This window comes from Gopherus evgoodei, chromosome 10, assembly GCF_007399415.2.
Source record: "Gopherus evgoodei ecotype Sinaloan lineage chromosome 10, rGopEvg1_v1.p, whole genome shotgun sequence".
Lineage (NCBI taxonomy): Eukaryota > Metazoa > Chordata > Testudines > Testudinidae > Gopherus > Gopherus evgoodei.
The window spans coordinates 35,203,637-35,220,120 of record NC_044331.1 but is presented as its reverse complement, the minus strand read 5'-3'; the positions used below and the strand labels follow the sequence as shown (position 1 = coordinate 35,220,120).

General features: G+C 42.3%; 1 protein-coding gene across 1 annotated transcript in view; it reads left to right on the top strand.

Annotated features, from left to right (window-relative positions):
- Positions 1-16,484, top strand: part of CIB2 (calcium and integrin binding family member 2) — a 111,232-nt gene that overhangs the window by 23,285 nt on the left and 71,463 nt on the right. Inside the window, exon 2 of the mRNA XM_030578135.1 lies at positions 4,884-4,918. Within this exon, the coding sequence (XP_030433995.1) occupies positions 4,884-4,918 (35 nt within the window). The remainder of the gene's footprint in view (positions 1-4,883; positions 4,919-16,484) is intronic.

Sequence of the window (16,484 nt, the reverse complement as noted above, 5' to 3'; positions counted from 1 at the left end):
CAAGTAAGGTATTAGGCAAGGAAGGGCTCAAGGTAGGGACAGGACCAAGGCAAGACTAGGTGCAAGGCAGGAGCAGGGTAGCACAGAAGCAGGTACAGTGGTGGGCATAAGTGTTGAGAAGATAGCAAGCTGTTGCTCTTGCTGGCTTAAGAGCCACCCTGCTGGCCTCAGCAGCCAATCAAGGTGTGTGGCTAATCAAACTGCTGCTGCAGGCCAGCTGTACTGACGAGGTTGCCTCGAGACTAGTCCTGCTATAGGCCTTAATTCCTGATGGTTACACTGATGGCATTTTCATCCTCTAGACAGACAACCTAAACTCCTTCGTATATTTCCACCATAACTTCAACAACCACCACCAATCCATTAACATTTCTCTAGAATATTCTCATATTAGCATCAACTTCCTGGACTCCACAATCAGCTTCAATAATGGAACCCTACAGACAACTATATACAAGAAATCCACGGATCACCACACCTACCTTCACAGATCCAGTAACCACCCCAAACACACCAAGAAATCTGTTCTCTACAATAAGGCACTCAAGTACCACAGAATATGCTTGATGAAAAGATCTGGAATATACACCTTAATTCACTTAAAAACACCTTCACCCAACAAGGACACTCCATAAGAGAAGTAGGTCACCACATCATAGAACTGGCCACGCAAATACCCTGAGAGAACCTTCTTCAATACAAAAATAAAACCCGCTCCAATCACACCCCTCTTGTTGTCACCTGGAAACTATATGGGATATCATCAAACAATTACAACCCATACTTGATGGGGACCACATCCTAAAAGACATCTTTCCTGAACCCCCTCTTCTGGTCTTCAAATAATTCCCCCAGCCTCTCCAGGCTCATCTCTAGAAGCAAACTCCCCACAGACCAGGACCCACAAACTGAAACTGTTCTTCTGTTATGGTCTGGTGCCAGACGCAAAACCTGTAGCCATATCTCAATTGCAATGATACAATACCCCCTACACCACACCTTTCAAGATCCATGAGTCTACCCATGCCTATCACAAAATGTGGTGTATAGTAGGAAGAGGGCCTGAAACAGAAGCCCTTGTATCAGAGGCCTAGTATGAGTGCTGAGCTAAAATAGTGGTCAAAGCTTGACACACACACAAACACATTCCAGAAGGATGGTGGCACCTAGCTCTGTCAGAGGGGCAATACTTACCTCTTTATACACCAATACGAACAAGTTATCACAGAGGGAATGTCTTTGGCCAGCTGATGGGGGAATGGAAAGTCCAGCCATTCACTAAGCTGCATCCATTGTCACGGGCATACATGTGCTAATCTAACTGAAGGCATTGATCTGGGGAGCTAGGACTGTGCTTCGTTGACAATAAACCTGATCAAGTGCCTTCATACCTTAACAAATCTTGTGGTCATTGGGCGGTTTGCTCAAGGTCTGCTGTGCCAGCTACTTGCACAGAACTGGGATGGCACACAGAGGGAACCCAGGCAGCCAAACAACTAACAACATGGTGTACTTCTTCCAATGCACTAAATGCCCCAACAACAACTTATGTGGGTGAAACAAGACAATCACTCTTGAATGAATTTACAAAGAAAAATGATAAAAGACAAAAATATATCTTATCACCTGTGGGTGAACACTTTTCACAAAGTGATCACTCTATATCTGACCTTTCAGTCCTCATCCTCAAAGGAAACCTGCACACCTTCAAAGGACAAACCTGGGAGCTTAAATTCACAACTTTGCTAGATACTAAAAATCATGAACTGAACAGAGTCACTGGATTGATGGCTTCTTACAATAATCTGTAATCCACTTAATCCCTCCCCCAGCCTTTTCCCCCTTTACCCTCTCCCATAACTGGTGAGATGTTAATGGGTCACTTCATCTTGAATAGTCCCTTGAAATATGTTAACTACTTATGCTAAACAATCTGTTCTACCTTGTATATAGCTGTGACGCTCTGAGTACATTTCCCGAACCTGAAGAAGAGCTCTATGTAGCTCAAAAGCTTGCCTCTGTCACCAACAGAAGTTGGTCCAATAAAAGATATTACCTCACCCACCTTGTCTCTCTATACCACTGTAAGACCCCATTGCTGTGTTCAGACTTGGCTGAGGGACATTGTCATGGCCCACCTTTGTTATAACGTGTGATGTATTTTTTCCTGGATGCACTGTGGAAAGCCATGTAAAGGATGCAGTAGCAGAGGTCTCAACATGATAACCCTGAAAGTCATTTCCAGTTCTATGTCATATGTCACTATGGTTTAGGCTAAGGCTGTAACAGGATTAAAACATGGCTCCCTAACGTGATTAAACCATGCTTTTTTCTGTCCCCACACTCAAAAAGAAACTATGTTATAAAATAGCTGAGCCACCACTGTGTTTCCAAATCATCTTTAAATGTGTTTATTTCAGGAATGTAGAGCAGCTTAAGTCATTCTTAAAAGGTAATTTTGTCCTTTTCATCTTTGCATCCACTTGCACATAAGACCCCCATTAGCTCGCTAGTTAAATAACAGTTTCCACTGCTTTCCTGAGTCTATATAATTACAGGAAGATTGCTATTGACAGCATCACATTTATTTGTCAAACTACACCAGCTGTTCTTTGGTAAATGAAGTGTCTTTAAATGATACCTTGACAGTAGGTGTTACATGTGCTGGAATTAATGAAGACTTAACCAGCTGGCTCTTATTTCACTTTGTGCAGTTCCAGACAATGTGACATAACTGTCAGCAGCTCACAAGGAGCCCTTCGATTGTGCCCCTGTAACACTATTCTGTTACACAATACACAAAGGGAGGAGCAGCCTTTCCTACCACTTCGTATAGACAGGAGCAAGACAACTTAATAATTGATGGAAGCAGGTGTGATCGCCTACCTGGAAACCTGAGACAGCCTAGAGGATGCTGCTACAACCAGCTATTGCTCCTTCTGGAAGGAACAGGCAGTTGGCTAAAATGATTCTCAGTGAAGGAATTAAATGATTTTTCTTCAGGGGTCTAAAGAGCAAAAGTATTTGCTTCCCCTACTTGCTCTAATCAGGACATCTAACGGGTCAAACATTATTACTTTGTCACTAACTAACTGTGGAAAATGCAATATATTTTACATTATTTACATTAAAAAGAAAATAATTAAGGGCCAAATCCTCGTGCCAGCCTGATAAGCTGGGCACCAGAGTATAGTGGGGTGGAGCAGGAGGAATCTTCCCGCCAAGCCATGGAGCTGTGCTGCTGAGGCTCTGCTCCCTTCATGTGCCTCAGCCACAGACTGGAAGACCAGAGAATGTACATTCCCTGTGTTTCCTCCCCAAACATTGCCCCTAGCCTCTTGTCCAGGAGCACTTTATGAATTCTGCTAGCAGGGAACCCTTCCCAGCCATGGAGGCTGGGGCGAGATTTGCTCCGAGTGAATGACATTATAGACCAGTCAGCCTAATTTTGATACCTGAAAAGGTACTGGAATACATTAATAAACAATAAATTTGTAAGCACCTACAGTCAAATAGGGAAGAGGCAACATGGATTTATCAAGAACAAGTCATGCCAAACCAACCTAATAGCCTCCTTTGACCAGATTGCTGGCCTTGTGGATGAGGGGAAGCAGTAGATGTGATGTATTTTGATTTTAGTAAGGCTTTTGACAGTCCCACATGACATTCTCATAAGCAAACTAGGGAAACGTGGTCTTTGCTATCAGTCTATGCTGGAGGAAGGTGCTGGATTAACAGAGCTGGTGAAGAGGAATTTTCTCTTTATCCACAGAACTGCACACTGCAGTATGGTCAGTGATAGGTTATGTTTCCCCACAGTGCCTGACAACATAGCTCATCCTTCACCTTGTGTTAGATCAGCAAGGTGCTGAGTACTCTGGCCTCAATCCAGCAAAACATTTAGGCATGTGCTTAGCAAGTGTATTGATAGATTAAGGCCAGAGTGCTCAGAACCTCACAGGACTGAATCCCAGGGGAGCTTGCTGATCTAGGTGTGAATTTTCCATGGTCCATTCAGTTGTTGGCCATTACTGAGACTTCCACCAAGGGCATCAACTAGAAGCAATAATGATGATGGGTTCTTTGCGGTATGGTCAGAAGTGCCAATCCTCAGGAGGAAAAAAAAAAAACATTCATATGAATGTTTGTAAACAGTGACTAAAAAAGAAACAGACATGGTTGAACCAGACAGCCCTCAGAATCGCCATGAGCTCTGGGTCCTGTGCTTGGTTGTAGTCAGCCAGCTCTGCTCTGAAGTTTAGTAAATTATTTCTATCTATGCAATGGCTTGTCTCTCCAAATACCATTGGGAAGAAGGTGGATTAATTTGTAAGCTCATTGGAGTGGGACCGTCTTTTTGTTCTGCGTTTGTGCAATGCCTACGATAAAGGAGTCCTGGTCCATCACTGGGGCTCTTAGGTGCTACCACAATATAAACAAGTATTAATAATAATTGTTTGCAATTTAGTTTGCTGTGTATATTTTGCAGTACAAATTTAAAAGTTAAGACAGATTCCCTCAAGTCCATTTATTGCACTTTTTTGGCACAGAGCTCTTCTTATTGGTCTTAGTCCCCTTTCTAGTCTGGTCATCTCACAATTCTGGGGATAGCCTGAGCAATGCCACACGTAGCACGTATAGCAGACATGATATGTTTTCTGATGTTTCAGTCCATCAATAAATACCTTCTGACAGTTGCGTCCTCCGTTTTAGGTCAGTTCACATTTCAGTTATTTTACAGCCTCCATTTCCCAACACCTCATTGTGAGCCCAAACCGGGCTATGCATAAGCTTACCTTCTTTCCAGGAAGGTAGAAGCCATTTTCTTGCAGTTGATAAGTGTCTCTCTCTCTAGTACAGTAATGTGTTTTCTTTTTTAACAGGATTGTACCTTCTTCACTCGGAAAGAAATCCTTCGGTAAGCAGATCATATTCCATTCTTCCTTCATAATATGTATGGAAAGGGCCAAATTATGCTCTCCTAACACATGTGAGGAAACTCATTAAAGCCAATGTGAGTAAATGAGCACAGGATTTGGTCCTAAAATGTACCTATAATACACAAATGTATGAACTCACCAATACCCTACTAGCTAGGGAATCAGTTCTGCTACTGTTCTTATTGTAATACTGTTACATTGGCAAGACACGTGATAGCAAAAAAACAACTCTTATAGTACCATGGCAGGGAAAGTCAGGGAAGTCATTCCTCTGTTGAATGCCTGCCAACTTGTACTGTCATCTAAAATAACTTTGTAATTGCTAAACCTCTCAGTTTAACCACTAAGGGCTCCATCCTTTCTTGTTAATGAAAGTTTTGCTATAGACTTTAGGGTGAGCAGAACAGGTGGGCCTGAAATTCTAGTAACATTAAAATGTGCTGGCTTATGGACAGCTTAATTTTCTTGATGATACTAGGGCCTAATCCCATCCTTCTGAAGCAGGCAAAAATCTCATTGACTTCAGTGGAGGTGTTTTGCCTGCATCAGTAGTGCAGGATTGAGCCATGCTCTGATCATCTGTGAGAAATGGCAGGTAAAAGGTTTTTGTCTTTGCAAATGTTAGGAGCTGTGTTGAGCTCAGGAATTAATGTGTTCTGTATGCAAAACATTCTTTGCCTTTGCCTTGTGTCACGGAGTCCCCGGGCGATGCTCCGGAACTGCTCCCCACCAAGCCAGTCAGGACTTTGGGGAGCCTCCTCTCCCTTGGAGCAGACTTGTTCAGGGCAAGAAGCTCACACAGCTTCACCTCCTGGGTCTCTCCTTGGAGCATTCAGCATCCTCTGCCCCTCCCTGCACTTCCCACAGCGAGTCCACCCCAGCGGGGTCCTGGGGAAGCCACCGGGTTCTGCACCCCCACTTCGCAGTCAGACGTGACTCTCAGCCAGCCAGTAAAACAGAGGTTTATTCGATGACAGGAACAGGGTCTAAAACAGAGCTTGTAGATACAGCGAACCGGACCCCTCGGCTGGGTCCATTCTGGGGGGCAGTGAGCCAGACTCCCAGGTCTGCCCTCCACCCTGGACCCCAGCCAGCTCCAGACTAACAACCCCTCCCTGCCCCTCCTCTCTGCTCAGCCCCTTTCCCGGGCCAGGAGGTCACCTGATCCCTTTGTCTCCAACACCTTCAGCTGGCACCTTTGCAGAGGAGGGGCCCAGGCCATCAGTTGCTAAGAGACAGAGTGTCAGGCATTTAGGTGCACTGGCCCTTTGCTCAGCCAGATACTTAAGAACTGCCATGGGGACACTGAGGCACCAACACAGTATTCAGAGCAAACATTAAGAACATTCCTAGTTCGTCACACCTTGTGTCTGTAAAACTCCGTGAGTCAAATGTTCAATGAGTTCTGTCCACAAAAGACTAAACGGTTCCATGATGAGTACACAGTTATTGGGAAAGTGGAGGTGAATTCTAGCCAATAACTTGGATTATCTCAGTGCGCACAGAGGAAAGGATGCAGTCCTGTCCTGGGCTTCCTCAAAGCCACTGAGAGAGGCATCCACTTATGCTGGGGCTGAATGTGTCCCAGGTCTCTACTGTCTGTAATTTATTATCTAAAATACAGCAGAGCTGTGGGAGAGCATTTCTGTGATGTGAATTGGCTGGATTGTACTCGCTCTGAGCGTGGGTGCAAGAGCCAGACAAACCCAGTCCCTGAACACAAGGTGTGAAAAGCTGTTCCAAGCTAGCACCAAGACAGGCACTAACTTCTTCAAATGTAGCTGCAACAGGTGTAGCAGCTGCTACTCTCTCATCTTAGGCCCCCAGACATTGAACCTTTCTCAGGTGCATACTGTGATGGACTCAGTCACAGAGACCTCCTTGGGACTGTCACCTGATGTGCTGAAACTACCTCTCAGCCCATTTTCCCTGCCAGCTTGGGACTCCAGAACCCTGTCTTGTTGAAGCAGACACTCTACGCCACTGCAACACAGACCCAGGATCTGAACCGTGCCCCCAAAGCTGCAGACTTTAACCAAAACTGCTCAGCAGGTTTCCTATCTCCAGTGCCCAGACACCCAGTTCCCAATGGTATCCAAACCCAAATAAATGTGTAGTACTCTGTATAAAGCTTATACAGGGTAAACTCATACATTGTCCTCCCTCTATAATTCTGATAGAGAGATATGGACAGCTGTATGCTCCCCCAGGTATTAATCACTTACTCTGGGTTAATAAATAAACAAAAGTGATTTTATTAAGTATAAAAACTAGGATTTAAGTGGTTTCAAGTAATAACAGACAGAACAAAGTAAGTTACCAAGCAACATAAAACAAAACACACAAGTCTAAGACTAATACATTTAAGAAACTGAATACAGGTAAATCTCACCCTCAGAGATGTTCCAATAAACTTCTTTCACAGACTAGACTCCTTCTTAGTCTGGGCCCAATCCTTTCCCCAGTACAGTTCTTGTTAGTTCCAGCTCAGGTGGTAACTAGGAGATTTCTCATGACTATAGCTCCCTTTGCTCTGTTCACCCCCTTTTATATCTTTGGCACAAGGCAGGAATCCTTTGTCTCTCTCTAGGTTCCCACCCTTCCTTCTAAATGGAAAAGCACCAGGTTTAAGATGGATTCCAGTGTCATGTGACATGTTCACATGTCCTGTGAGACTTCATTACTCACTGGCTGGCACTCACATATACAGGAAGGCTTACAAGTAAACAGAGCCATTTACAACCAATTGTCCTGGTCGATGGGAGCCATCAAGATTCTTAACCACCATTAATGGCCCACACATTGCATAATTACAATAGGATTTCAGAGCAATACTTCATATTTCTAGGTCTGTATACAAGAATGATACATTCATACAAATAGGATGAACAAACTCAGCAGATTATAAGATTTGTAATGATACCTTACAGGAGACCTTTTGCATAAAGCATATTCCAGTTACATTATATTCACACTCATAAGCATATTTCCATAAACATATGGAGTGCAACATCACACATACCCCCAGAAGTTCCTGCTGGGGTTAGGCAGCTCTGCACCATTCCCTAGCAAAGTCTGTGGCTAAAAATTATCCCATAGGTTGTGATTTGTTGTAGACCTGGCTGTAACTTCTTTGAGAAAGTTGTGTACCCCCAGGAACGATACGTTATCATTACAGCTGGAAAGATGTCATTTCTGTGTTCAGTGTACCCTACAGAAAGCCATGCAGATAAAATAAAAATGAATGATAATTGTATGTCCAGTCAAGGCTGCAGGACTCTCAGTTCTGCTGAAGGACAGCAACTTAGACAATAACAGAATTTGTCACAATTGGTACAGAAGGATGAAGTGAGCACCAAACTAATGGACAAATTGTAATGTAACTTTTAGAAATTGTTCAGTGATATTCCTGGGAGTGTGATACTGGGAGAAAGCATATAGTTTCCTGTGAAAATTCAGCCTATTTATGCAGACGTGGCAGCAGTGTATTCATCAAGAGCTCTGTAAAAATCAACTGATGTTGCACTCCTATTGCACAGGTTAATTTGATTCTCATATGCCCACACATGCACACTTTTATACACATTTCTAAAATGAACTTCTAACACTACTTCCCTCTGTGGAACTCAAAGTACTTTGTAAACATTAATGAATTAATTGTAACTGGAAATAATTATGATGATCTCCATTTTAGATAGGGGAAACTTAAAGACAAAGAAGATAAGTGACTTGACCTGTTTCATACAGGAAGTCTGTAGTTAGGACTGAGTCTGTAGATAGGACAGGGAGTCTGTAGTGAGGAATGAGTTAGGACTAACACACAGCTCTCTTGATTTCCACTCCTGGACTTTAATCTCAAAACCATTTCTCAGCAGCACGAGGGTGGAGAATGCTTTTGATCATTCCCACGTTGCTGAAGGAGGTACTGTGTGTAGATAGGATCTGGAGAACAAAAGGCCAGAAAGTCTGACTTAATTTCTGAAGAGAAAAGAAATATTGATCTGGGAGAAGGCTATAAGACTCTTTAATAAGTTAGAGGCTTTGACATATAAGCTGGAGTGTGTTACAGCAGGCATCCTTCAGGTGCACTCTTAGGTGACACAAAGTTAAGTGGTTTACATTCAAGGTTCTGATCGGCTGTGAGTTGCAATTTCATAGAGACATGTTAACAGAAGGTCAGAATGTTTGAACCTTTTTTAGGTGTGGTGATTTGCCAAGCCTGATTCAAAGCTGCCTTTCTCTCTGGAGTCATTTCTCTCTCTCCTATTAGTTCATTTCTGAGGGCATGCTGGAAACACTCAGTAATAGAACCAATAGCCTGAGAGAATCATTGGCTTCATCACAGTCAGTGATGGGATGAATTTCTGCTAAACATACAATATGCAGGATAGACAGTCCAGAGAGAAAAAATTACATACCAATGAAGAATTCAGAACACCTGCATTAAAAGCCTGGCTGACTATGTCTCGGGTGACAATCAGTACTAATGTGTCAACTAAATTTGTGGCAATAATTCAATATTTGGGATAGCTCAGTGGTTTGAGTATTGGCTTGCTAAACCCAGGGTTGTGAGTTCAATCCTTGAGGGGGCCATTTAGGGAACTGGGCAAAAACCTGTTTGGGGATTGTCCTGCTTTGAGCAAGGGGTTGGACTAGATGACCTTCTGAGGTCCCTTTCAACCCTAATAGTCTATGAATATTTGGAAAAAACAGATGTAGGCTCAAAAATGTGGATTTCCAGAAATGAAAGGAATTAAGGATTTAATTTTCATCATTAAAGTTCTTATTCTCAAACTGCTAAAGCTGAACATGCAGAAGAATTTTTTTTCTTATCAGAGAAAAACTGCTTTATACCCAGCCCCCTCACAGCCCTGCACCAGTGACCAGCTTACTTCAGCTGTCTGTATCTGGGCTAGAATCTCAGCTGTGCCGAGTCTAGACTCACTGCAGAATAGGAAGGAAAGGCCACTTTTGTGCTTCCAATTCTGGGGTATCCTTGGGTCAAAATGGCCCCCAGCATAATTTAGAGCAGCCTATGCCATCTATAGCGGTCCCAAGGTAATCACAGTAATCTCAAAACTGGCAAACTGTAGCTATTATACATAATTTAGAACAACTTGTGTGATCTTATTGCTTCGCATGGCACAAATCTGTGTAATATATTGGTTCATGAAATTTGAACAAGCACAGTAATGACTGAGACACTAATGACATTTAACTGGATTTGAAAGAGACAATGTTAGAGAGCAAATTTCCAAGTACATACATACAGATCATGGTTAATATGTTATTGTAGGTGAAACCTTAGTTAAAACTCCTGATAGGTGTCTGTACAAAAAAAATGTTTCTGCAGTAGCGACTAAACAGCTGGAGAAATAGTTAAAATGGAATAGGTTCAGATGCTTATATGATTTACAAGCTCATTTGAGCACATGTCCATTTTATGTGCTACTTGCTGATGTGGCAAGCAATTGAATCCATCCTTTGTTTCTATAAAAGTAAGGCTAACTGATTAATGTTGTCCTGCTCCAGCTGAGTGATTGAACCCATAGCCAATCTAACTGCATTGACAGGCAGTTGTCAGTGGTGATGAATCTCTATAGAGGCAATGAAGTAATTTGTTCAACAGGATCCTCCCACATGTTAATGTTCTTATCTCTTTGGCCCACTGCCAGATTGGTTGCCGTATGTCATTGTCTAGGTCTCTAGTCCCTGTTACACTGACTGGATCTCATCATGCAAAGGATTTGTGCAGTTATCAGTTTCTAGGCTCAGGAGATTTTGTCCCCATGACTCTGAATTAATAATATTCTACTTCCTTGGAATCATAATCATCTTGATTTTTTTAAAATTACTTAGCCTTTGGTTTTAAGAAGGCCCCTTCACAACGATCCCTGTTAACATTATGTGATCTTAGTCTCACAAGCTGAGAAGTATTACCTAGCATGTTTGATCTTCTTAAGCCATCTGACAGAAGGAACATCTAAAAGATCATTTGTAGAAGATAAGATAGGTTTCTGCTTATTGTGGTCATTGTTTGTCTCAAAAACATTTTTTATATATGCAGCCATATAGTTCAGTGGACAACCTAGAGATAGATTGAAGCCAAGGCAGATGAATTACATCACTTTTGTTAAAGCAAAAGTTTTCTTTGGAGACTTTTCCCTACAATATTTCATTTAGTGAATCTAGCTGACGGCTCTAGGGACAGGAGGTCTTTGTCCATAGTTAGAGAGCAGACAGTAGCAATACAAGCTTCCTCATGCCACCCTGTCAATGTGCCTGATCCCTGACTTAGAAGGGAACACGGGGACTATGGCTCAGATTCTCAAAGGTATTTAGGCACCTAATTCCTATTGAAGTCAATGGAGTTACATACCTAAATATCTTTGAGGATCTGGAATTATACCCATTTAATCATTGGCCTACTCACTGAGACCGATAGAGGAATGCAAAAGTAATGGTGTTTTGTATGATCTGGAGCATGTGCACTATGACAGAGAACTGGACTGAGACTATCAACTTATTTCACATACACCGTAGAACAACCTTTACAATTGGTAGGGACTATTGGTCACTACTGAATTGGGTCAATTATGAATGAGCAACCCGAGGAGATAGGTTCTCTGTCCCATTATCGTTCTCTGATTCATCCAATTACTCAGCTATATTGTTTTAACCTATGGCTCAGACTGTGCTGTTGTAATGTCAGGATCAAATCACTTTGTTATGGAGGCATAAATACTTTTTGTCAGTAACCATCTGCTCCACATAAGGTCCCTACAAACAATTTTTCATGTGCTTAACTTTAAGCAGGCAAGCAGTGCCTCTGATGTCATTGGAACTACTCAGACTTAAAGTTTAAGCATGTGCATAAGTGTTTGCAGGATCAGGATTTAAGAGAATGCATCAGGCGAATAGCACTGCACAAGTTTATTATACGAAAGTCAAGTTTTGAATAGTGGTCTCTCATCAACTGAGACACAGTAGCAGTTCATTTCAATGTTCCTGGCATTACGGGGCAGAAGAGCCGCCAAAGTTACATGGAACAAAAATCAAGTGTCTCCTTGTCCTGGGGAGGCACAGTGACAATGGGTCTCCTATCACTTCTTCTAAGAGGCTGGCAGGCAAAGAGTTAGTTCCCTAAGTTTCCTTCTCTCTACTTTGTTGTGCGCTCATAGGGTTGATTAATATTAGGGTATGTGATGATCCTGTAAAATTTAGGCTCTGTTTCAGTTTTATTTTTTGTTTAACCTAGGCGATTTACCTGGGAGGTAGGCACACACAAAAAGACTCAGTGAGGCAGCAAAAGACAACCACAAAAGCACATTTGTCATGGTTAGTTTTGTGAAAAATCCTTTGTGCTCTCTTCTCTTTTGTGGAGTTTTCTCAATACTACTAAACTAGCGTGAGCATCACCCTTCTAAGCCAGTGCGTGGGCTCTATTTCCCCCATGTAACATAGATGGTTACGCAACATGCTTATGTTTAGCTTACAGCAAAATATCCAGTAACATACTTGGTCCAAAATTTAGATTTTGTGTGAACAAACCTTTACCAAGTATAAGAGCACTAGGAATGTGGATGTGATTTTTGTAATTCCAATGGAAAACTTTTGTCTTCTTAAAAAAACTAAAACCAAAACCACCCCAGAGGTGTCTGCATCCCAAATGATGCAGTCTTGTGCTAGAGCATGGAACCTAAAATTGAGACTTGTATGAAGGATTCAAAGTTAATTGCCACTTTTGAATATATGAGTAACAAAAAAATTTATTTGATTAGATAGTAAGCTCTTTGGGCAGGGGACAGTCTTTTGTTTGTTTGTTTGTTTGTTTTGTTCTGTTTATACAGTGCTTGGCACAAGTGATCCTGTTCTCTGAGTGGTGCTCCTAGATACTACAGCGACACAAATGATGCATAGTAATGATATTAGGAACACTGGAATTGCCATAACAAATCAGACCAGTGATCTCTCTAGTCCAATATTTGGTGTCCAGCAGTGCCGATGTCAGCTGTTTCTGAGGCAGATGCAAGAAACCCTGCAATGGGTAACTATGGAATAACTTGGCCCCAGAGAAGAGAGATTGGGAAATAAAACATTAGTTAGATGCTTGTAGATTTCAAGGCCAAAAGAGACCATCTAGTGTGACCTCCTGCATAGCACAGTCCATACAATTTTACCAGCTGTAACCTGTATTTAGTAACCAGGAATGGTTTGTGATCTGAAGCATGAGGGTATATATTCCACTATTGCCAGCCCCAAACATTGAAAAATCACAAGTTAGAGTCTAAAAGATCATGTGATTTCTAAACATAAGGTTTTTCGGGTGCTTTTTATTTGGTTTCTGGTTTCTGAGCCTGTAGAATTTACATTTTCATGCTTCTTCCACAACCATGAGGGCTAGTAACTGTTTTAAAAAATGAAAGCTGATATTCTCAGGTAATAACATGACTCCAGGAGCTGGGGCTATAAGAAAATCAACAAATATTGTGAGACTCTTGATACAATCATGAGTTGGTAACACTGATATCCCACCCAAAACTCTTGGTCTTTTAAATATCCTTATTATAACTCTGGACATTCTTAGCCATGTAACTGTCCAGTCTTTTTGATTAGTTTTTCTTCATTGTCCAAGCTCAGTGAAATGCAAAAATTAAACAAGCAGTGAGAATTAAAATAGATCTTTAAAATACTTTCATCTAGAACAAGGTAAGATGTCAGTAGTACAGGCAAAGAAAATTGTTTTAAAATAGGATTGTGCTCAGAGTCCTTCCTTAATATTAGGGAACCCCAAAGTCAGAATTTGTATATAATTATATGAAAACAATCTATGGGCTTCAGAATTATTTTCTCTCGCAACATGTATAAAGGCACATAAGTCTTAGCACTGTATGTTGTCAATATCACATGTACAGCTTTGTGTAGCAAATTACTCAACTTGCTCTGGACAGTGCTATGGTTAAAAATTCAGGGCTAATTTATCAAGGATAATTGACCCTGAAGAAATCTGTAGCCTGTATTGCTTCTTATTTTGCTACTAATTTGAAAACTATAATGAGGAAAAATGACATACAAGTTCTTGCACTGCAAAAATATATGGTGATCTAATAGCACATTAGTAATACATAGTCACAAATAATGGATGAAGATGAAGAACAGACTCCTACAGAAAGCTGACAGGCAGCAGTTTATGTATCAGTACTCTGGGGGAGGAAGGGTTGAGTGTGTGCAGTATCAACAAGATATGACCTCACAGAAAATGGGGTCCTTGGTATTGATGGCAATAGCTAGGTGTCTAATTTTGTAAATAAGAGCCACATGTTCTTTCTTTTTGCTCCATCACCCCTAGGGGATTTGTAGGGCAAAAGATCTCTCTTTCCCTCTGATCTGCACACAGTGCACAATATTCCAAGTGGCCCACTTCTGGAAACATGATATTACATTTGCCTTTTTCAAACGTTTATAATTTTGGCACTTACTCTTGAAGAAAAATACCTAGTAGTATTTCCCCCTGTAAGATATATTGTGATATGGTATAAAGGGGCTCCTGGAACCTATGAGTCACTCCTCCAACAGAAATAGGTGTCCTGTTCAGGGATCTACATGCAGATTGGGGGACAGAATTCACCTCCTAACCCCAGGGCAGGGCACGAGGAAGCAATCTAATCTAGTTGCAGAATACTAGATGGGAATCAAAAGACTGCAGTTCTGCTCCCTGCTCAACCACTGACTTGCTTATGTGACCTTGGGCAAGGCACTTTATCACTGTGCTTTTCATCTTTAAAATGGAAATAATGAATCTTATACTCCTTTATAAAGTGCTTTGAACTCTGCAAATGAAAAGAGCTTTATAGCAGCTAGGTAGAATTATTTCTAACATACCTATCACCTAGATCCATAGGCTCTGCAGCCCCTAAAATCCCTAGGCTGGAATAGGAGCTCTGATTCTTGGGCACCCGCTAGATCGGGGGTTGGCAACCTTTCAGAAGTGGTGTGCCAAGTCTTTGTATATTCATTCTAATGTAAGGTTTCACGTGCCAGTAATACGTTTTAGTTTTTAGAAGGCCTTTTTCTATAAGTCTATAATATATAACTAAACTATTGATGTATGTAAAGTAAATAAGGTTTTTTAAATGTTTAAGAAGCTTCATTTAAAATTAAATTAAAATACAGAGCCCCCCAGAGACCAGTGGCCAGGACCCAGGCAGCGTGTGTGAGTGCCACTGAAAATCAGCTCGTGTGCTGCCTTCGGCACACGTGCCATAGGTTGCCTACCCCTGCTCTAGATAATGGTTTGTGGACATCAGATCAGCTTTTATTGTGGACCACTGGCTACACCTCTTCCCTTTGCCCAAACTCTTTCCCCTCTCCCTTGGGTGGAGCTTGTGTGAATCCCAGCTAAACCACTGACAAGGGGTGTGAAGTGCACCTGATAGGTGTTAGATTGAAATTCACCACTCAGCAGATGGGTCTAACAAATCTGTTAAGGCAAAACACCAGCAATCAGGGATCAGTTAATTACAATTGGGCAGCAGATCGGGACAATCTAACTGTTGCAGAGGTGAAAGTAAGTCTGTACGGAGGACTGGTAAGAAAAGGAGACTGCCTGAGGGAGGGAGAAGCCTGCCCCCTGCAAAAGAATAGTTTAAACTCAGCTGTTCCCTGAGCGGTTCAGCCCCCGGGGTTAGGAGCAGTTCCTGGCATCCTTGTTAATTTCTCTCACAGTAGCTGGGGGGAGGGTGTGTTTGACCATGGCAGGGGTAGTCCTTTTCTGCCCCTGGGATGAGGGGATCTCTCCAATATTAATATACACAACAAATATAAGCATTTGGCTGCACAGCTTAAATCCAGAGCTAATAAAAGCACGTGGAAGGGGAAAACTCACTGTCCTCCCTCCCCCTCCTCCAGCCAGGCTGCAGACAAGGCTCTGCATTCCTCTCCCTCCCCCAGCAGGAGTTCTCCTCTAGGCTTTAGCTTGCAGTAGAGAGACTGGCTGAGATGCCTGCTGCTGCTGCCTGCATAAGAACAGTTTAAACTCAGCTGTTCCCTGCGTAGTTCAGCCCCCAGGTTTTGGAGCCGTTTCTGGCATCCTTGTTAATTTCACTCCCAGTTGTTGCGGTGGGGGGAGGGTGTGTGTGACCATGGCAGGGGCAGTTCTTTTCTGCCCCCGAGATGAGGGGATCTCCTATACACAAAAAACACAATCAAAATCAGGAACCATTTCCAAGTTCAAATCTATCTCATTCCCTCCCCAGCAGAGGATCACGGTTGTGATGTCCAAACTGCTTGCAGATCGTCTTTGAAATGTTACTGAACCGTGCAGGGAACAACTGAGTTTAAACTGTTCTTATGCAGGAGGCAGGATTCTCCCTCCCTCAGGCAGTCTCCCTACTGCAAGCTAGAGGGAAGCCCCTGCAGCTGCTGAATGCCAGGCAGGGAGAAAGCATGGAGCCAAGTGTCAGCAGCCTGGCTGGAGGAGGAGGGAAGACACAGAGAAAAATGTGACAGTGAGTTTTCACTTTATCAGGCTTATTCCAATAGTAA